Here is a 24,030-nt window from a genome sequence, read left to right as displayed (position 1 = left end):
GTGTGTGTGTGTGTGTGTGTGTTTTCGTGCCCTAGCTGAGCCCTGGAAATCCTGAAACATTGCAATCTGAGATCTCTTTTGACAATAATCCGGCTCTGTAATGTTACTAGAGTTTTGTGTTTTGAACACATGAGCACATCTCCATACAGATCCATCAATCCATGAAAGATTCATGAGTCTAAATGTGGCCCAGAAGAAGAAGACAGATCATGATCAGTCCTCGGGTAGGCGCGATTACTACTGCCAGACTATCAGAGCTAAATATAGCGCCTCACTGGACTTCACACCCTGTGTAAACACAGCAAACAGGATCAGACTCAGTAAGACAGATGTTACCGCTACTGTAAGGATGATGCTGCAGTGAAATATGCCTTTGTAGATGAATCAATAGTGATGTGATATGTGTTTCTAAATGCAGGATGTTGGATATATGTGCAGTGACAGCAGAAATGCGGTTTTCAGCTTAGGTCATGTCACTCTTAAATAGAGTGCAGCAGGGATGACGTACTTTTGTAGGCCAAAACGCAGAAACGAGTTAGCATTTTAGCACTTCTGGTTCCATCGTCCTGAAGTCGTTGTGATTTTTGAATGGGTTTTTGGTTAAATGCCTGAAATATGGATTATGGAAGCTTAAGATGATGTCACGTTTTCTTCTACGACATAAAATTAATACGTCAGTAATGACTGCAGAGGCTGTCAGGGACATTAAATGTCATCGCACCAAATAGGTGAACTTGTCTACACACATTATAGCCTTGTTGTGTTTATAATCGCACACTTGCAAACTATTCTAACTCTTGAGTTTCAGACCAAAATTGATTTGTTTTTTCAGTCAGAGAACTTTGTCAATCAACCTTGGTGAAGTTGAATTATAATCATTTAGCATTTTACTTATGGGAATTATATTTATGCTTCAAAATTCATAAAAGTTGATAATTTGTGAAGATTATCAAGATGAACAAAATTTGTAAGAATCTTAGACTTTTATTGGTCACAGAGCTTATTTTCTGCAATAATCCAAAATATATAAAGTTTTGAATTTATAATACATGTTAACACAAGATAAGTAAGATCACTTACCTGCATTGTCTTTTCAATGTGACATCTAATTTTCTCCTGTCTTGACCATTTTAAGGCAGCGAATTCTGCATTATATGCACAAAAATACCAGAAGTGGACTGTTTACCACCAGAATCCACCTTGATTAGGAATCCCACTGCTAAAGGGACTATTTAGACAGCTTTATAGCACACATTTTATGGAAAAAAAATGAATATTTATTTTCACAAAAAAATCACAGACTGCACATTTATCAACTCTTGCTCCATCGACTTCCATTGTAAATGCATTACTGTGATCATAATGAAAACAAATAAAAAAAATGTATTGTCTGTGCTAATCAACAGCATCTTTGACATAGATCTCAAAGGGTTAGTTCACCCAAAAATGAAAATAATGTCATTTATTACTCGCCCTCATGTCGTTCTACACCCGTAAGACCTTTGTTCATCTTCAGAACACAAATTAAGATATTTTGATGAAATCCAATGCCTGCATTCACAGCAATGGTACTTCCTCTCTCATGATCCATAAAGGTACTCAAAACATATTTAAAACAGTTCATGTAAGTTCAGTGGTTCTACTTAAATGTTATAAAGCGACAAGAATACTTTTTGTGCACCAAAAAAAAACAACTTTTCAACTATATAGTGATGGGCCGATTTCAAAACACTGCTTCGGAGCTTTACAAATTGAATCAGTGATTCGGATCTCCTATTAAACAGCTAAACTGCTGAAATTACGTGACTTTGGTGCTCCGATTCACTGATTCGATTCGTAAAGCTCCGATGCAGTGTTTTGAAATCGGCCCATCACTATATTGCTGAAAAGTTGCTATTTTGTTTTTTTTTGGGGGGGGGGGGCGTACAGTACAAAAAAGTATTCTCGTCGTTTTATAATATTAAAGTAGAACCACTGAACTCACATGAACTGTTTTAAATATGTTTTGAGTACGTTTATGGATCTTGAGAGAGGAAGTACCACTGCTGTGAATGCAGGCCTCACTGAGCCATCGGATTTAATCAAAATATATTAATGGATTAATTCACTTTCAAATAACATTTTCCTGATAATTTACTCACCCCCATTTCATCCAAAATATGTTCATGTCTTTCTTTCATCAGTCGAAAAGAAATTGAGTTTTTTGATGAAAACATTCCAGCATTATTCTCCTTATAGTGGACTTCAATGGACTCCAAACGGTTGAATGTCAAAATTACAGTTTCAGTGCAGCTTCAAAGGGCTTTAAACGATACCAGATGAGGAATAAGGGTCTTATCTAGTGAAACGATCGGCCATTTTCTAAAAAAATACAAATGCATATGCTTTATAAACATAAATTATCGCCTTGCACCAGTGTTAATTGGTGGACATTTTTTCACGGACGAAAACGAGACGATGACTAAATAAAAATGTATTTTGAATGACTAAAACTATGACTTAAATCTACTCTAATATTCGTCAACAAATAAAAACGAGACAAATGAAAGAGAGGGACGATTTGGGAAGATATCATTATCTTCCTCATTAGTAGCCTGCTACTACAATAGGCTACAACGAAGGCTGCAGACATTTCAGAATAAAAGTCACGGTGTATTTTAAAAGCGAAAACTGAAAGACATAAACACAAAAAAATTAAAAATCTAAAATCTAAAACTAAAAATCACTATCACTATCACTATAGTACCTCAATGATAAGTGTGTCAATGCCTGAAATATGCTGAATTTTGCTCTTTCGTGTCTTTTTGCACTTGAACAGTCAAAAACCGTCTGCTTTGGCGAGCAAAGTACAGTTGGGTGAACATAAACAGTTTGGGGAATATCAGATGTGCCTATATCAGTGTATAGGATCTGTGTATTGTTAGAGAAATGCTTTATGCATTACAATTTAACTAAATTAGATTTTAGTCAACTAAATCTACTGTAGATTTAGTCGACTAAAATCTTATGATATTTAGTTGACTAAAACTAGACTAAAACTAAAACAATTTCCGATGACTAAAATATGACTAAAACTAAATGGCATTTTAGTCAAAAGACTATGACTAAAACTAAATCAAAATTTGCTGTCAAAATTAACACTGCCTTGCACGTGCTTCCGCTTTCCGTATTCTTCAAAACATTCCAGGATTATTCTCCTTAAAGTGAACTTATTGGCCTCCAGATGGTTGAAAGTCAAAATGAGTTTCAGTGCAGCTTCAAAGGGCTTTAAACGATACCAGATCAGGAATAAGGGTCTTATCTGAGTGAAACGATTGGTCATTTTCGAAAAAATACAACTGTATATGCTTTATAAACACAAATGAACGCCTTGTACGTGCTTCCGCTTTCCGTATTCTTCAAAACGCTTATGCTGTATGTCCTATGCCTGCCCTATTCAATTTATGGAACGAACGCGGCGCCAGTTTCGTTTTTTTTCCTTAAGTAGAATAGGGAAGGCGTAGGACATACGGCATAAGCTTTTTGAAGAATGTGGAAAGCGGAAGCATGTGCAAGGGGATTTAATTTGTGTTCCGAAGATGAACGAAGGTCTTACGGGTGTAGAACGACATGAGGGTGAGTAATAAATGACATTATTTTCATTTTTGGTTGAACTAACCCTTTAAAGGATTAGTCCACTTCAGAATTAAATTTCCTGATAATTTACTCACCCCCATCGTGTCATTCAAGATGTTTATGTCTTTCTTTATTCAGTCGAAAAGAAATGAAGGTTTTTGAGGAAAACATTCCAGGATTTTTCTCCATATAGTGGACTTCAACAGTTACCAACGGGTTGAAGGCCAAATTGCAGTTTCAATGCAGCTTCAAAGGACTCTACATGATCAAAGACAAGGAATAAAGGTCTTTTCTAGAAAAAAAAAAAAAAAAAACCTATATACTTTTTAACCAGGAATGCTCGTCTTGCACTGTGCCATGCATTACGTAATCATGTTGGAAAGGTCACGCATGACATAGGCAGAAGTACTTTGCTAGTGTTGAAAAAGCAAACATGCAAAGACTGAGTCAAATGGCTTTTACGAAAAAAAAGGTAAGACAATGATGTTGGGCGATTTTGAAGTTGGAGTGGAAAATGAGATGGAGTTTTTCGCCTTACCGCAGTACTTCCACCTACGTCATGCGTGACCTTATCAACGTGATTACGTAATGCGTGGCACATCACAGAGCAGTGCAAGATGAGCATTTAAGATATATAGATTTTAATTTTTTTTAGAAAATGTCCAAGCGTTTCGCTAGACAAGACCCTTATTCCTCGGCTGGGATCGTGTAGAATCCTTTGAAGCTTCATTGAAACTGCAATTTGGACCTTCAACCCGTTAGTAGGCGCTAAAGTCCACTATGTGGAGAAAAATCCTGGAATGTTTTCCTTAAAAACCTTCATTTCTTTCCGACTGAAGAAAGAAAGACATGAACAGCTTGGATGGCATGAATTATTAGTAAATTTTAATTCTGAAGTGAACTAATCCTTTAACTGTTTTCGATCCTCAAACAGTCCATTATTTGTACTCGGCTGCATTTCTGGGTGGATTTGTTTTTGTGTGGGCATTAGAGCTTATGTTTCATTGTGGATTAAATGCAAAGCAAAGCGAGCCTAAATCTTCTTGCTTCCTTTATGATCGCTTGCTCATGAAAATTTGTTTAGCTGCTTTATAGCTGTTGAACCTGGAGGTTAATTTAAGCCAAGTTAGACATACATATTTAAGTCTGCTTTTTGGGTTTCTGTGTTTTGCTCAGAACCCTTCTGATAACAAATCGGATGTTTGACTGTGTATTAAAACGCCCTTCAACAGCATGTTTGATGTGGAAAATGTTTTTTAATAGGTTAAATTGCATGAAGTCATCAATGTAATCTATTTAAGTTAATTTCAGGCAGTTAATTGGATGCTTAATGCATAACGGGGGCAGTGAATGAAAGGCTCGGTTCAAATGAACATTAAGCAACAATCAGCAGTAAAATAAAGCTGTTACCCTCTTGGTGGGAGCAAATTACTTTGAAATCCAGAGAATGTCTTGAGAGAATGTTATAAAACTTTCAGCCCATTGGTAAAACTCAATTGGATCTTTTTTTGGTTTTTATCAGTATCTGTCTCTCTCTTTCTTTTTTGCAGAAATAAGACAAAGGCACAAATGAAACTCTGCAACTGACTATAAAGAACTGAGAAACATTGTTACCACACACACACACACACATACACACATATTGACTTATTACTTAACACACACACAATGGCACTGGACAACACCGCCTTCTCCTCGTGCCCCGAATCCCTGTCCCTCCCAGTTCCAGAGAAAGGGGAGGAGCCTGTGGAGGAGGCCCCAAAGGATGCTCCGCCCGTTGATGTACAGAACGCATCTGAGGAGCTGGTAACCACAGAGACGGCCCCGCCCACAGAGCCACCATCCAATAACAAAATGTCCTTCCAGGCCAAGATGGCTGCAAGGGAGGCGCAGGCCAATCAACCCATGAAGAAAGTTCAGGGGGGCGGGCAAGAATGGAGCAAGTTTGGATGGGGTAAGACTCAATCATTTAGATGCTGTAAGAGTGCATTTGGTGGTTGTCAAAGATTTTGTTCTTCATACATGCATGCTGAAACAGACTGACCTACTCTACAGGAACAGCATGTCAGTGTTCTTCCACTTGTTCATTTAGCCCTTTTTTTTAACTTTTTGGATGTGCGTCACTCAGTTTTACATTGGATCTCTTTTTAAATATGGATTGCGGTAAGCTGCTCAGTGACTGTGTTTGCCTATTTTTTTGTGTCTTTTTTTTTTACTCGCTGTCACTTGCTCCAATTTTTCTCTCTTTCTCACTGTCTCTCTCCAGCACGCAACAGGCGTAAGAGGCAGCGCTATGTGGAGAAAAACGGCCGTTGTAATGTGCAGCACGGTAATATGCGTGAGACGTACCGTTACCTGACGGATATCTTCACAACCCTGGTGGATCTGAACTGGCGCTGCTCTCTGTTTGTCTTTGTCATGGCGTATGCAGTGACCTGGCTCTTCTTTGGAGCAATATGGTACCTCATTGCATACTGCAGGTATGAATAACACACAATGCATATATTATATACTTTTAAACTTGCAAATCCTAAGACACTTTTATGCAAAATATGAAGCATTTTTAGTAAATATAAGATGCAGACTATATTAGTGACAATTAGTATCGGCCAATATTACTGTTTTTTTTTTATTATTATTAAAAAAATATAAGATTTTTTATATATATATATATATATATATATATATATATATATATATATATATATATATATTTAATAATAAGTCTCTCTCTCTCTCTCTCTCTCTCTCTCTATATATATATATATATATATATACATTTATTATTAAATATATATATTTTATTTATTTTTCATTATTATAATTATTATTTCAGCATCTGAAAAAGCTGATGTTAATAATAATAATAATAATAATAATCTAAACAGTTATGAAACTTGTGTACATTATAATATATAACATTTGTGTACATTATAATTTTTTGAAGCATGTAAAATTATGAGTTGAAAACAACAGGCAACATAATGTAGATTTATTATATTGGCCAATCATATCAGGTCAGTGTTGTAGCATTTTCTTTAATTGAAATAAAGCTTAAATAAAATAAAGTATTATATAAATATTAGATTAAAAACTTAAACTTAAAAAACTTGAGAACTGAAATAAAAAATTTGTAGTTGAAGTACTAAAATTACTAAAATAAACACTTAAATTCATTTAGAAATATTAAAAAACTAATAAAAATAACAAAAGCACATAACAAAATGTATTAATCTTTGTTAATGTTCAGCATTTACTAATACATTATTAAAATCTTGTTAACATTAATTAATGCACTGTGAACTAACATGAACAATTTATTAATTAACGTTAACAAAGATTAACAAATACAGATTAACAAATATATTGCTCATGGTTACTTCATGTTAGTTAATACATTAACTAATGTTAACAAATGAACCTTATTGTAAAGTCTTATCAAAATGAATATAATTTTTTATATTGGCAAAAAATAAATGAATTCTTCCCTGAATAATGCTTCTCAATCAAGTGTTTGTATATCAACATTCCGTTTACTGTTCACAGATCCTGCGCATTTGTGTTGTCCACACACTGTCGCGTTCGTCCACACTAGATATGAGCACAAGTAATGTGTGTGGGTGGACACTTGAGAACAAGCGCTTCTCCGTGCGCTGTAAGATGCAAGAGCCAATTTACTAAAAGAGACTCAGTGATTTAAAAAAAGCCAAGGACACATTTTCACAAAGAAAACATCTCCTTCATCTCTCTCACTCTCTCTTTCTAATGGCAGGGGTGATCTGGATCATTTGGAGGATGCGGCATGGACACCATGTGTGAATAATGTTAATGGATTCATCTCTGCGTTCCTTTTCTCTATTGAAACGGAGACGACCATTGGCTACGGTTACCGTGTCATCACTGACCAGTGTCCAGTGGGCACCATGTTACTCTTGCTACAAGCCATCCTGGGATCTATGGTCAATGCATTCATGGTAAGAGCACACAACAGACATGCACATACCACAGATATGATACACTTTTGTATCCAATTATTTTTTCAAAACGTTAGTCACAAAAATGTTGTTGTTGGTGTAGAATCAATATTTTCTCAATTTTTATACAAAATCAGGCTAAACCATTATAAGGAAATTCTGAACAAAATATTAATATATATAATTCAGTTGTCATTTATATGGAAAAAATTGTCATCTTTACCCTTTATTCAATTATTATTAAAAATGTGTTAAAAATTTTGTATGCATATTGCGTAGTTGTGCTTGGAGTCAATTGTTTTATTTGTGATAACGCAATGAAACATGCCAAATTGTGCGAACATAATTGTTGGCCAGGCTGTCATACAAAGAAATTATAAACACATGAGAACCAACAAAATATTAATAACTGATTATGTTGTAGTCAGTGTATGCATTTTCCTCTGAGCTTTTTGTTTTTCTATGCATTCTTTTTTACCTTAATCAAATTTAGTGTTTTGTTCTTTCATCAAATTTAGCATTTTTAAAAACTAAAATATCCTCATATTTGATGGTTTAATCGAACTTGTAGGGTCATTAAAAAAAATAAAAATAAAAAATAAAAAATTATATATATATATACAACGATACTACAGTATATACAATACTGTATATATAAAATACTGTATTTATATATATATAAAAATATATATATATATATATATATATATATATATATATATATATATATATATATGCTTGATGTGGTCTGGGAAGAGAGTGTTTTCACTGCACGTGGCTTTCGTTTGTTGATCTGTGCTCTACTGAGTTATATCATCCATAACCAAGAGCAAATGAGTCATGCGTTTTGGACCACAGATGTGTGTACCCTCTCCCTCTGTTTCTGTGTCTGTCTTTTCTCCTTTTCTAATTCTGTCTCTTTTGCTAATTTCAACCCCCTTCTCAATCTCTTTTCTGGCCTATTTTCATGTATTTTTGCAGTTGTGATGATCATTTATATCTGTAATGTCCTGGTTTAAATGTTGCCCCCGGGGGCTGTTTCACTTACACACACACACACACACACACACACACACACACACACACACACACACACACACACACACACACACACACACTTAAACAAAACACACTCTAAATGCCACGTCCTCTATCTGCAAGTCTGAACAGATTAACAAAATAAACTTTGTTCTCATGTCTCACTTTCTTTTTAATTAGTGAGGTATTTTGCAAGGATGAGCATTACTACAAGATTTGAAAAAAAAAAAAAAAAAAATTCATATATATATATTCATCCCCCTCCCTTTATAGTGCTACAGATATGAATGATACCTCAAAATCCCAAAGATTTAGTAACTTTTGACTTTGTCCATTAAGCATATCATAGCATACATTGTAGCAATACCCTAGTAACTAGTGTTGTCAAAAGTACCAACTTTAGTACCAAGTTGTTACTGAAATTTAAAAAATGTGATGCTTTGAGCTCTGTTGAGGTGATTCGTAAACACCTCTGATTGGCTATTGTGTACACACGCTCATCAGATATGTTTGAGATTGGCTACAATGATCAGCGCTTCAAAAACATGTTGTAAATAGACATCAGTGATGCTCTTCACTGAGCGCTTACACAGATACACATGGGAGTGTTTGAAAAAAGGTGTCTATCAGCGGACCGTTCCAATGATAGAGGCCTGCTTTCAAACGCTCACGCTTTCAAAACGCTTTCAAATTTAAATACTTCTGTGTGCTTTCAAACGCTCCCGTGCGTTGATCATTGTAGCCAATCACAGACATATATGTTGAGCGCGTGAACACAATGTACACAGAGTTGTTTACAAATCCGCACTTCTTTTGCACAGACTAAAACTAAAATGATTAAAAATTGTTTAATTAAAATATAAATATTAGATTGAAAAATGACACCAAATGAAAATTAGAAATGTTGCATGGCATGTAACTGAAATAAATTAAGTTGAATCTATTAAGTTGAAATTAAGTACTAAAATTAGTAAAACTTAAATAAAAAGCTACATTGAATTTTTTTTTCTTTTAAATAAATGCTAAGTAAGGGATAATCCACAGCTAGCTGTGCATTAAAGGGTTAGTTCACCAAAAAATTAAAATTCTGTCTTAAATTAGTCACCCTCATGTAGTTCCACTCCCGTAAGACCTTCGTTCATCTTCGGAACACAAATTAAGATGTTTTTGATACAATCCGATGGCTCAGTGGTTCAACCTTAATGTTATGAAGCGACGAGAATACAAATAAACAAAATAACGACTTTATCCAGCAATATTTAGTGATGGGCGATTTCAAAACACTGCTTCATGAAGCTTCGAAGCTTTACGAATCTTTTGTTTCAAATCAGTGGTTCGGAGCACTGCCAAGGTCATGTGAACCATTGAAATTTCGAAACACTTATGACGTAACGAAGCCTCGTTTACTGAAATCATGTGACTTTGGCAGTTTGAGATCATTTGATACACGCTCCGAACCACTGATTCGAAACAAAAGATTCGTAAAGCTTCGAAGCTTCATGTACCACGATTGTGACGTCACTGCAGGTTACCATCACCCACACAACTTATTTTGACATTTAACCGCATAGCTACCTTAAGCTGACTGTTAAAGTATTGTTATTAGGGCTGGGGGATATATCGCATGCGATTGTCACGTGCATTTCGTCAGTAAAGCCGGTTCCCTGATTACCGCTAAATCGCCATCACCTGCTTTCAAATGATGTTTATTGCTATCTTCAAGCATCCATTCAGTGTATTGTCTCAATTTTTTATGGTGCTAACTGCCCCATTCAGTTTCAATCTTCCCTGCCCACATTCTCACCTCTCCAGCCTGGTTATCGCTCTAATTATTCTTTTCTTTTGTCTGTATTATAATTACTAAAAATGTTCCATTCACACAGATTTAATCCCTCATTTCTTTCATCAAACATCTCACTTCACCTTCTTTGAAACTGTATCAAATGCCCTTTTTGAAAAAAGAAAAAAAATTCAGTGAGCTTTACAATTCAAAATGATTTATTTGCATTACATTTGCTCAGAACAGGTGCATCTCTATGCGCTTGCTAGCATGTTAGCCTAGCACACCAACAAAACACGACCATTTATGAGATTAAAACCATGTTTTTGCTCCAAACTTACAAGTCGGGTGCTTTAAATAAACTTCTGTGATGGGCCTTTGCACCAAAAATGTGACAGAAAATATATTCTTTTATGGTATTCTGCACAATGAGAAAAGCTATCTTGATTAGCATTACATTATAAATATAATCCTTTATTATGAAAATACCCAACATGGCATGAAGAACACAGATAAACCATATATCGTCGCAATCGTGTATTTATTATTTTCAAAAGTGTCAATCTGCATGTTATAGCGATCTCTGGAAGCCTCTGTTAGTTTCTGGAATGTCACATGGTATCCCTGTTCTTAGTGCCATTTGTGGACAAAATGTGCACAGAGTGCCCTCAGGCTGCCAGTATGAATTGAAAACAGTTCATCAGAGTATCCAGTTCTCATAATGATGACAACAGTGCGTTTTGGGTGAAAATTGAATAAATATTATTAACTGTATAGAAATTTGACATAAACATATGAGAATCCATCAATATTTCTCCAAATGTGCATGCTTTTGAGCTAAAAGCCCTGGGGGATGTTGTTTTGTCAAGTGTTTTCATGACGACCATACAGGAGTTTTTTTTCTCAACGAATGTGGCTGATGCTCATATTTCAAAGAAAAGATATCGATTCCATTTTTTCATATTCATAACTCCTGATGCATATTAACAAATTACGGTCACTATAAGATTTTAAGAGTAAAACAGAGGTCAAAAATTGAAGCTTGAGATCTTTTTACATTTAACATTAGTCAGTTCTAGTTCTTGTGTCTTTTTCCTTCAGTGATTCTGCTTGTTAACAGCAGGTGTTTATCACTAATGGTTCTAAATCTTGTGTTATTAGAGAAGTTGCCAAGGGTGCAAACACGTTACTCACAATAACTTCACATTTTGTCCTAGCACATGTAAACTTTGGCTCATAGAGCTTCTGTGTCAGCAATGCTGTGCAGTCCATTGATCTATAACTGTGATTGTGATGCATAGTGTGGTATGCACAAACACCCTCATATTCTTGTTGAGAGGGCTCTACCTTCTTAAAGAATGTGGTTACTGAGAGCACAACAGCACAGGCAGTCAGAGAGACTCTATGTTTTTTTGTCCGCTGATGCTCTACCACTGCCGTTCTCCCTCCACTGGTAAATTAATGAAAATAAGGAATTGCAAATGGTGCAATGAACCATTGTATCATCCGGACCTGGGCCAAGAAATGGAAATTCTCTCATTACGTTGCCATTAAAATGGCATTTCCATGGTCCTTCCTCTGCCTGCTCTTGGTCAAAATATCAGCAAAAATCTTCTTATTCTCTTCTAAAGAGGCTTCTGCTCTTTATCTTTTCTCCTCACATGTCCTTTTCTTTATTTCACACCTTCGTTCTCCTTCCTTAACCTGACACATTCAAATTAAATGGGTTAAGTTTTTTTATGCTCTTCCCTGGCTATTTTCCCTCCGTCTCAAGTGTCCACTACTGGACGAATGTGTTGAAATTTAACCTGTTAACCTCCACAAAGACGTTGACGCACTGAAGCTTCTTTGTTTAAATTAGCTCAAATTTACTGTTATATATAATGTAGGGTGGTCAGACGTTCCTGTTTTCCGGGGACAGTCCCGGTTTTTGATGGTCTGTCCCCGACTGGAACTGTCCCTGGAAATGTCCCCGTTTTACAGCACGTTCGATCAAAACAACCTGCAAACATACAGTATAAAAAGCCCGATCAATATAGCCTGCTTACTGCGGAGTACAAGAGCAACCATGTAGTAATTATTTTCACCAACAGAGGGGGCTGCTTTAATAGGCAAAAACATTTTTCAACGACATGTGACTGCATCAAAAAGTTATCATCAATCAAGTTTTCATCAAATATCAAAATAGACAAAGTTATCGAATTATTAAGGTACTACTAACTACAAATGTTAAATTAAAGTAATATGATTTGTATGTACTAACGGGGCCTGAACAGGGTGCAGGATTGTTTTGCACACAATTTTAAACTTTCCCGCTAACGTTAGTGCTGTCGTCACAACACAGAATTCTCATCTATCACGTGGGTCAAAGTACACAGAGATTTGAACAAATAAAAATAATATTCATCTAAAGAATTACACTTGCAGCTATTCCATTTGCATAAAGGACATTTGTGCTCCAAATGAGTCTAAAATGTAAATTATTAAGCCTAATCAGGGATGGTGAAAAAAGCACAAACATTAAAAGACATTTTAAAAGTTTTAATTACTGGTTGTAATGGCTATATACAGTATGTTCACAGTTTGTTAAAAATGAAAATATTAAATACAATTAGAAAAGGTTAAAAAATGTATTTGTCATGTTTTCATATTTGTTATATTTTTGTAATGTTTTTGTATTTTTTTATGTTATTTTGTCATAATAGTGTTTTGATCATTTTGCTATTTGCAGTGGTTGCTATTCACTATTTTTTTTGGATGGAACTGAAATAAATACTTTGAATGTTGCAATCCTATCTGACTTAAGATAGTAACCTGATTTGTAACAAAGCACTGTTCACCAGAGGATAACTGGCCCCCCGACTAAGCCTGGTTTCTCCCAAGGTTTTTTTCTCCATTTTAACACCTATTTGCCACTTGTTTGCCACCTGATGTCACCTGTTGGAGTTTGGGTTCCTTGCCGCTGTCGCCTCTGGCTTGCTTAGTTGGGGACACTTGACATTTGACTTGACATTTGATATTCAACAGTGCTTTGATCTGACACTATTCTTTAAGAGCTGCTGTGCAGCCAAAATAATGCACCAGTTATCACTGTAAAGCTGCTTTGACACAATCTACATTGTAAAAAGCGCAATATAAATAAAGGTGACGACTATTTTTCATAGTGTGAGTTTTGGTAAATTTTATTAAAACCAGTTAGGGTCAGTTTGACCTGGAAACATAATAATAATTAATAATCACAATAGTATAATACTAATTAATAATAACAAGTACAATATTGTATAACTTTGTGCCCCTGCCACCCTATTTTTATATTTGTTGCCACCCTGTATTCCCTCACCCCCACCCCACCCCACTCCAAGGGCCTTGATATAGTACATACTGAATGCTTAAGGAAATGTTACATTAAACGCAGCCTAGAACAGTGATTAAACTGACTTGGAACTACCTGTGCATTAAACGGTTTGCACACCTTCCAGCCAATCAGAATCGAATATTCAGACAGACCATGATATAATAATATATAAATAACACAAAAATAACACTGAGCACCACTCACATCTTCCAAAATGTAAAAACCACAAAGTATCTTTATCTTGCTCTCTCACTAGGTTGGCTGTATGTTTGTGAAGATCTCTCAGCCGAATAAGCGTGCCGAGACGTTGGTGTTCTCTCGTAATGCTGTCATCTCACTGCGGGATGACAAGCTCTGTTTGATGTTCCGTGTTGGGGACTTGAGATCCTCCCACATTGTGGGCGCCAACATGAGAGCCAAACTTATCAAATCCAAACAGACACAAGAGGGTAAGACAGCATTCAACACCCTCACAGGCCTCATCTGCAACATCAGCATCCTCACATAGACCTAGTTAGTGATGAAGTGCTGCCACCTGGTGGTTATGTTGTACAATGAGTGTGTTAGAATTGTTTTTTGAACCGTTATTTCTTTCTCTTTCTCTTTAGGCGAGTTCATTCCACTGGATCAGACGGATATCAGTGTGGGTTTTGAGACGGGAGATGATCGTCTCTTCCTGGTGTCTCCGCTGGTGATCTCTCATGAGATCGATGTTCGCTCTCCGTTCTGGGACATGTCACATGCTCAGCTGGAGAAAGAGGACTTTGAGATTGTTGTCATCTTGGAGGGGATGGTGGAAGCTACAGGTGCATACAAAATAAATATATCATGCAAAATGTGTTGGATTGATTTGTGTTTAGAAATCAATGGATATATTCTGATCTACAGGTATGACCTGTCAGGCGCGGAGCTCCTACCTGGCTGAAGAGCTCTTATGGGGTCACAGGTTTAGTCCCATGATGTTGCTAGCCGATGGATTTTTCGACGTGGATTACGGGGCATTTCACCACACATTTGAGGTATGTGGACTTCTGATTGGTTAATTGCAGTCTGTGGTAAAATATTTTTGTATACACTCTGAAAAAATAAAACTTAATTATTGGTTTTATGGTTCCATGAAGAACCATAAAAAAACCATTATGGTTCCATGAAGAACCTTCACCATCCATGAAACCTTTTTGATACACAAAAGTTTCTGTATAGTGGAAAAAGGTTTCTTACAAAATAAAGTTGAGGAAAAACTGTACAAATATAAAATCTTCTTTGCACTAAGAAAAAAACTGATTACTAAAAGATTCTTTGCGAAACCCAGAATGGTTCTTCTTTGACATTACTATGAAAACGCCCTTTGAAAACATCTCAGGTTATGCATGTAACCATGGTTCCCTGAGAAGGGGAACGAGACACTGTGTCCGATGAGACATTAAGGCATTGCCCAATGTGTCTTGGTATGCAGTGCAAGCTCCCATTCGAAAGGGAACGTCTCAGGTTATGCATGTAACCATGGTTCCCTGAGAAGGGGAACGAGACACTGTGTCCGATGAGACATTAAGGCATTGCCCAATGTGTCTTGGTACGCAGTGCGAGTTCCCATTCGAAAGGGAACGTCTCAGGTTATGCATGTAACCATGGTAACATAAAAAGGGGAACGAGACACTGTGTCCGATGAGACATTAAGGCATTGCCCAATGTGTCTTCGGACGCAGTGCGAGTTCCCATTCAAAAGAGAACCCTATTTTTTAAGAGTGTAAACATGTATAATTCACCTTTAACCTACATTCCTAGGCTAACTAAAAATCAATATTTCATTGCATGTATTTATTGATTTGTATATATTCATAAAAACGCAATCCCCATATTTAGGTTTCATCTTAGTTTTCACCTAAATCCCTTACAAAGTTTCCAACATAATATTATGTGTGTAGTTCAAAGGCTGTATAATTATCATCTGTCTGTGGAAGGCTGACCGGCACTTTATTATAGAGCAGAATCAGAGATTTCTTCCACTACAATTCTGATTCAGGTTGCTTTAGGTGTTGCTGCAGTTTAAAGCGAAAAAAATCAAACTACTTACGCAATCACATTCTTATTTTCTATCCTTCAACCAAACAGCATGTATAAAAGCTACAAAAAAGAAAAGCAATAATATTGTGATAATTAGTTAATATTTATATTTTGGAATAATTATAGATATTTAGTTAATATATGTGTGTAAATATACAAAATACTTAAATGTATGTAAATGGACAGATGCAATCAAATTTAGTAGGATTTATCTGTTTTAGCTGTCATTCACAGGATGAGGATCTAGTTAAATGACCTTCTATTTCTAGTTTTAAGTATATTAAAGCCGGGTGCACACTGTATGATTTATAATAGTCCTTTACGACTGTTGCTTGTCAGACTGAACGAACATGATCCCTGCTGTAAGCCATGTCTCAGTTGTCATTAATGTCACACTGTACAGCAGTCGAGACGTTAAAAACAGATGCATGCAAGAAGACTCGGCTGGGGTTTTTCATCATCAATCCGTGCGGGATTGAAAAGGTGGCTTGCAAACAAAAACAATCTCTATTGTAAATTTTGATCAAAGAAAACTGAAAAAAAAAATAATAATTATAATAAAAATTTGAAGCAAGTGGTGGTTTGTTGTTGTCTCACTAATTGCGTCATCAGGTTCTGCACTCCTATTGGTTTTTGATTTGACGATTGTCATAGGAGAAGCCACACTGCGGGACTGTGACAGAATTTCGTCTGAGGTAAAATTTGATCGCCATGTGGTCATAAATTGATGAACATGTCAAACTAGCGATCAAAGACTTCAGATTTTGGATCCAAGGAATCTTTTAGGATTCACAAAATTTGGCCAAATTGTGGGCAAAATTGTACAGTGTGAACAGGGCTTGACTAAAGTTGTTTGTATTTATTATCTTTCAAAGGTGGACACGCCCTCCTGTTCGGCGAGAGAGCTTGCATTGGCTGCCGCCCGTTTGGATGCTCATCTCTATTGGTCGATCTCCAGTCGGCTTGATGAAGAGAAATGGGAGGATCCTAATGTGACTGAACAGACGGTGAAGTCCACTGATTCAGAATCTATCAGGGAGAGAGACGGGCCAACATTTACTGTTGGCGGAGTTACAAATACCCAGGACCAATCCGTTGTAGGGGAGCAGAACGGCAGTGTCGCCACTGACCAATCAGAGTCTGAGGCTTAAAAGGATGCAAGAATGTAAAAGGTACGGAAAATGTTCGAAGAAGTCCGCAGTTCATGTAAATTTAACTTTAGACTGGATTGTCCAGCGATCCAAGCCTTCTACTCCGAGTTAGATTTTTAAATGTATAGTCGCTAATGCCTAGCATAGAATACTTTCCCCAAGGGGGAAATCCTAGCGTCTCCTTGCTGTGTTTTCAGTCAGATTTATTCTTAACTTTTGATGTTTCAGGACAACATTGCCTTTGAATTCACGTTGTAGCTCTGTTTCCAGCTCTAGTGAGCTGCCTCGCTGTCTACTGTCTACATAGGCACCTACATTCTAAGGTATCATCCTAAGTGAAATGAATACATCCTAAGTGAAGGATACATGCAGTGTTGTCATAAAATGTGGCCAAAACAAGACATTTTAAAGGCACAATATGTAAGATTTTTGGATTAAAATATCCAAAAAAACACTAAAACAATGTTATATATTTCGCTTAAATGTGTAATTGTAACACAATTCAAGATCAGGGAAGAAGTTGAACGTTAAATGTAACTTTAATCATAACTTTAATCATAAAATATGCATAAACAACAAAGCTAAACAAGCCACAGGCTCTCAGCCCCACCCTGCTTCATACCATGGTAATGTTAATGAAATTTTAGAACATTAGCTCAACCATGAATATGATTTCTGCCTAAGTCCTGTCGGATTGCTTTCCATTGGCTGTGGAGGTGAATATGAAAACTCCCATGATTCCACACTCATTAACGGCATCAGCGAGCTACGCCTTTGTTATTGTTTCGAGAAAACGACCTCTAGCGGCAAAACTTACATAGTGTGACTTTAATTGATGTCTTGGTAGGCAACTCACTAGGTTTTGGACCTGAGCTAACATTTCTGATTTGTATTAATACCAATCATTTGGGTAAATTTAACAGTCTTAAACGTTTCCACTGCCTTTCTTTCATAAGTGTTCATCCAGTGTGGTTCTGAGGTACGAGCTGCTACTATTTTTAAAACAATCATTTAAAGCAAGCCTGTGCAAGTTGTTTAGAGTCACGTTGGTTAGATTCACATGTACCTGCAAAAGAAGTGAACATGTTACTATGGAGACGTTAGTCTGCATTCCAATTTGCAACATCACAGCAGAGTTTAGCATTAGCTTTTTAAGAGTCAGCCAGTGGTAAATTTAGCACACTCTCATGACTGCCAACAAGAGTTTAGCCTGGGAAAGTCATTCGGATTTTATTCGTGTCATTATGCGAGTGGATCTAGACGATAAATAGATTAAATGGAGATATTGGATGCTATTAGGCTACTGCATCATTTCACCATCCTAATTAAATCGATGTAGAAATTAACATCATCCTGTGATTGATCAGCTGTTGCCACCAAATGTGACTGAATACACATTGCTATTCTTTGTATTTGTTATTTATTTTATTCAAATGTGTCCATAGCAACAAATAACTCTATGCTCAGTTACTGCTGCAGATGAGATAAGTGAGAGAAACTGAGAGAGAATTTTTAAAGTGGAAAGGAAATTATTTGGTGAATATTTCAAACACATCAACAGGCCATTTTAACATATTAACTATATTAGATATAGTGCAACAAGGGGCGTCTTCAATCAGCTGGTTCAAATGTCTTCTCATGCTGGTTTAGACTGGTTTATAGGTGGTCTTTTTGGTGAAGCTTGTTGACCAAGGAAGTCTGGTTAAGTTACTCAAAAGTTAAGATTTTTAAGTTAGCAATTCTCCATATTTTCTATATGCATACACTCTTAAAGGGATAGTTCACCCTGAAATGAAAATTAAGTCATCATTTACTCACCCTGGTGTTGTTCTGATGCTGTATTCCCTTCTTTCTTTTATGGACTTTTATATCCTGCTTGTGTTCATCCATATTATGGCAGTGAATAGCGTCCAGCATCAAGCTTTTTCAAAAGTATCACAGAATGATCCCATGTGACACATGTCGTATATTCCAAGTGTTTTGGCGGTATACAAGTTCAAGTTTTAAGTTTAATTTAAGCTACTATCATCGGCATAGCAATGATAAGACACATCAAATCACCTAAACCAATGGGTAACGGTGCCAAAGTTGAACCCTGAGGGACACCACATATAGCATGCGCTACAGAAGAAGAATGCTTCCCTATATGTACTGAGAATCTTCTGTTGGACAGGAAGGACCAAAACCAGTCAAGTACAGTGTTAGTACAGTACAGTATTATTTAAAGCTGCAGTCCGCAACTTGTTTTGTGTTAAAAATTTACAAAAATTCTATAATGAGAATATACAACATGAATCCATTTTTCAAACCGTGATTTTGTCTTATCCTGAATCATTATGGTACACTTATAATAAGTGTTTATATTCGGACTATTTCAGACCGGACTGGTAGGACTCGCCGCAGAGTATCACAGTAACTGCGTGACTCGCCATAGACATACACGGAGAAAAGTAGCTCCGGCTAGAATGTTCCTCCGCAAGACGCGTGCAGTTCTGTTTATTAACCGCTAGAGGGCCAAAATCGCGGACAGCAGCTTTAACAAAATTCTTGACCTTGGCCATTGGTCTTCTCTGCACGGATGCATGACATGCGCATTCGTAAGACCCTATTAGTGCCGCATTTCACTCTGTGTTGCTCAGAAAAAGCACAAAAGTTGTCAGAAATTAAGATTGACAAAATTGGCACATGTCACATGGGTACATTCTGTGATACTTTTGCATCTTTTTAAAAATCTTGATGCTGGTCGCTATTCACTGCCATTATATGGACTAGCGCAAGTGGGCTTTTTTTCTCCTTTTTTGGTCCATAAAAGAAAGAAGAGCATATAGCATTAGAACAACACTAGGGTGAGTAAATTATGACTTAAGGGGATAGTTCACCCAAAAATGAAAATTTTTTAATAATTTACTCACCTTTAAGTTTTTCTTAACCTGTATGAAATTCCTAAATACACACCGGTTTGGAACATTTTGAGGGTGAATAAATGATGACAGAATTTAAATTTTAGGGTGAACTATCCCTTTAAAAATAAAGGTTCCAAAAGGGTTTTTTGTTTTGTTTTTTTGTTTTTTTTTGCAGAGATGCTATAAAAAGAACCATTTTTGGCTCTCCAAAGAACCTTTCAGTGAACAGTTCTTAAAAGAACCCTTTTTCTTTTTTTTTTTCTAGTGTGAAGAATGTTTTATAATCTAAAGAACCTTTTTTCCAGTATAAAAAGAACATTTTGTGCAATTTAAAAGGTTTCATGGATGTTAAAGGTTCTTCATGGGACCATCGGTGCCAATAAGGAACTTTCATTTTTAAGAGTGTACAACAAATCAGTACAATCAAAATGTACACAACAAAGAAAAGAAAAAAAAGAAACAGTATCTCTTTCTGTTATTCTTAAGGAAGAATGAAAATAATGATATTAATTATTAACAGAAACATCTGCAAACAAACAGGGTTTTTTTACACTCACAGAAACTTAACAAAAGAAATTGATTTTTAAAAAATATATATGAGTTCTACATCACAAGCTGCTGTTTATATTTTTTCCTGATGGTCTACTTGTCATGTTTTTCATTTAGACACTATGATCAAGTATTTCTAGTTCTCTTAGTTTCCTCTGGGACAATCGTGTTTAATGCTTCGGGTTTGGAACTGTGATCCTCGACCCAACTTTAATATTTATCATCGTTATGTTGAAGAAATCAGACTGATCCTGGATCAGGTTTCATGTTCTATTTACATACACAGACACTAATTATGCTGAAACCCCCCAATTGGCATGTGATGTAGAGCGCACTGTCACGAGCAATGCACTGATGTGTTGATGTAGAGTAATGTGTGTGTGTGTGTGTGTGTGTGGTGTATATTGACATAGAACAGTCATTAATGAAAGCTTCCAGTGCACATTATGAAGATTTCTATTTCAATATACTCCATTCAGAAGATAAAAATGTTCAGATTCGTATTTGAATGAATTAAAGGTTCACTCAGTAATATTTTTGTCCTTGTTCTTTTGTTGTGCAGCTCATGTAGATAAGTTCTCAGTTCTCAATGCCAGAGTAGAAATGTTTGCCGTCTTATGATTAAATTATTCTGAAAGCCTACACTACCGTTTAAAAGTTTGGGGATATTTTCATGTTTGTGAACGGTCTGATTGTGAAATATTGTGAAATATTTTTACAGTTTAAAATAGCCGTTTTCTATTTGAATATATTTTAAAATGTAATTAATACTTGTGATCAAAGCTGAATTTTCAGCATCATTACTCCAGTCTTCAGTGTCACATGATCCTTCAGAAATCATTCTAATATGCTGATTTGCTGCTCATGAAACATTTCTTATTATTATCAATGTTGAAAACAGTTGTGCTGCTTTATGTTTTCATGAAAACTGGGATACTTTTCTTTTTTATTTTCAGGATTTTTGATGAATAGAAAGTTCAAAACTATTTTTTTTGTAACAATGTAAAAGTCTTTACTGTAATTTTTGGTCAATTTAATGTGTCATTGGTGAATAAAAGTGTAATAGTTTCTTTAAAAAAAACAAAAAAAATCTTACTGACCTCAAACTTGTCTCAAGACTGAGATAAAGTGAGTAGCATTCAGCTGTGATCATTGTTTTACAGTTTTTTAATGAGGGAAAATTACTGAGTGCACCTTTAAATTTGAGTTTGAAACAGGCTGAGAGATTATGAATATTAAAGGGATAGTTCACCCAAAAATGAAAATTCTCTCATCATTTACTCACCCTCAAGTTGTTCGAAACCTGAATGAGTTTATTTCTTCTGCTAAACACACAAAAAAAGGTATTTTAAAGAACTTGGTTAACCAAACAGTTGACGGACCCATAGTATTTTTTTTTTTTCCATACTATGAAAGTCTTCTTTTGTGTTCAGAAATTCATGCAGGTCTGCAACAACTTGAGAGTGAGTAAATGATGACAGAATTTTCAGTTTTGGGTGAACTGTCCCTTTAAGTCACTGATGGAAACTGTGTGTTTTCCCCAAGTGTTCCAGTATGTGCTTTCCTGTATGTGATTTGTAGCTCACTTGAATGTCTTTGGCACATACGATAAGCACAGACACTGCTCTCATGCAGGTTTTCTCCTCTTGCTTTTGCTGCTGTTGACATTTTTAAAATGTATGTTTTTAAGCTTTACTATACGTCATAATAAAACTATATTCAACCTAATGATTCTGGACATGATTGTGTACAGTTATTTGTTTCTAGGGTTAAGGTGAAGTATGTAATTTTGGCGCCACTAGTGGCAACAAACGGAATTGCGAGACAGAATTGCTAGATTGTCCCACCCCAAACTCACTTATACTGCTGATACCATTCTATTATATTAAGAGCTGATAGATTTCAGCCAGCTTTAGTGCCGTAAGAAAGATTCAACAGTAATCGCCAAACTGTTCAGTTCTAAATCTGGATAACCGAATTTATATATTCACCATCATTTCCTGTGTGGGAATCACGGGTACTTCACATGCACCAGTGTGTCCACTTCATCACCCAGTGGGATTATGGGTAAATGTTAAGGTATTGACTGTTCTCCGACCTTCTGACTCTTTCGTCCTCTGCAAGCTCCCTTTGTGCTTCGCTGTTGTGTTTCACCATATCCGTGTCCTTTCCCTGTATTTATATCACACTGATCATTTAAAAATAGAAGTTTGAATTGTTCCTTTAAGATGCAAGGTTATTGAACAAAGTCTCCATGACCATGTGTGCATATGACCAGCTCTGCAGTTTAGTTGCCTTGCAAAACCTGGGAGTGCCACTAGAGGGCAGTGATTACAGTGAGGCTGAGTGCACAGATTCATCATTTCACTATTCTACATAGTAACAGACCTACAGATCTGTATTAAGCCCCAAAGCTCAGTAGGGTTGTCTTTGAAAAGGCTTATATCCAGGCCCACACAGAATCTGCGCCCGCAGCACTCCGCAGAAAGCTCAGCAGAATCCAAACGCCCGTCGTTTACAAAGTTATACACAATCCTTGACCCTTGTATGCTTGTTTATGAAATATTCTGGGTGATTTGGTTGTGATTTCTGCAATCAGTAAGAATGTATTTATCATTGTAACATGTTTAAATGACAGATTTCTTTTCAAAATCAGCACTGTATACAACAGTCCATTACATTTCCCTTTGCTCTCTTTCTTTTCTGTAGAATACGCTCCTCCTTGCCTTCCCTCTTTATTATAATACTGACATAGTTTTTCATACATGAGCCTTTCAGAAACCCTACAGAGGCCTCATGCAACATACTCTTGTGGTCTATTTAAATGGTTTGTGCAAACTGAGTTCACTGTGACTACAAACTAGTCGTGTTAAAAAAAGAATTGTTGGTTTAACTTAAAAAAAGTTACAATTTTGAGTTCACTGAAATTAAAAATTTGAGTTAATCAACAGAAACTCAAAATATTATGTTATCTGAACCACATTAACTAAGTTGATTTTGACAAAATATATTTTTTTTACAGAATATAATTTGTCATAATATTTTGATTTGCAATTCTTGTTGTTTTCATGACACAACCTCATATAGGGCATGCTGGGAGGTTTGCATGTGAACAACATCCAGGCTTTTTCTCTCTCTCCCTTCACCTCTAGCATCTCTACGGCGTGTCATTGCGGATAGCTCTCACACCGTGCTGATCTGATCAAGAGCACCGGGAATTCTGGGTCAGTGTTCCATGGTGATGAGGTGTGTGTATATTTGTGTGTTTGTGAGAGTGGGCTGGTCCCTGAGAGAATGTGTATGGCGTTAAATGCACGAGAGAGAGACGAAGCTCAGATGGGCAGTTTCAAAAAGCACAGAACTTTGGACTTTTTCTCTGTTCATCCATGTGGAATATTATATAATCTCATCTGTTTTCTGGTAGCAAGTCATTTACATGCATGCAAAGATGGTCAATTCGACTCTATACCTAATGCACAATTCTGACTTTCTTGAATGCGTCTGCTAAATGCATAAATGTATATGCAGATAAATGTAAATAAAGAAATCTTTCCTGTTTTCAGTTTATGATATACTTCTTTGGAGCTAATTAAAGTTTGTG

The 24,030-nt window shown here is 36.2% G+C and overlaps 1 protein-coding gene across 1 annotated transcript in view; it reads left to right on the top strand.

The window, feature by feature from the left end:
• kcnj9 (potassium inwardly rectifying channel subfamily J member 9) overlaps nucleotides 1–19,778 on the top strand; it is a 21,260-nt gene extending 1,482 nt beyond the window's left edge. The window contains exons 2-8 of the mRNA XM_067362730.1: nucleotides 5,166–5,569; nucleotides 5,882–6,095; nucleotides 7,388–7,589; nucleotides 14,019–14,211; nucleotides 14,371–14,568; nucleotides 14,651–14,781; nucleotides 16,702–19,778. Coding sequence (XP_067218831.1) covers nucleotides 5,284–5,569; nucleotides 5,882–6,095; nucleotides 7,388–7,589; nucleotides 14,019–14,211; nucleotides 14,371–14,568; nucleotides 14,651–14,781; nucleotides 16,702–16,977 — 1,500 coding nt within the window. The 5' untranslated portion in view covers nucleotides 5,166–5,283 and the 3' untranslated portion in view covers nucleotides 16,978–19,778. The remainder of the gene's footprint in view (nucleotides 1–5,165; nucleotides 5,570–5,881; nucleotides 6,096–7,387; nucleotides 7,590–14,018; nucleotides 14,212–14,370; nucleotides 14,569–14,650; nucleotides 14,782–16,701) is intronic.
• The last annotated feature ends 4,252 nt before the right edge of the window (nucleotides 19,779–24,030 follow it).

Source organism: Chanodichthys erythropterus, chromosome 16 (assembly GCF_024489055.1).
Source record: "Chanodichthys erythropterus isolate Z2021 chromosome 16, ASM2448905v1, whole genome shotgun sequence".
Classification (NCBI taxonomy): Eukaryota; Metazoa; Chordata; class Actinopteri; order Cypriniformes; family Xenocyprididae; genus Chanodichthys; species Chanodichthys erythropterus.
Note: the sequence above shows the minus strand (reverse complement) of the source record. Positions and strands in the feature narration are given on the sequence as shown.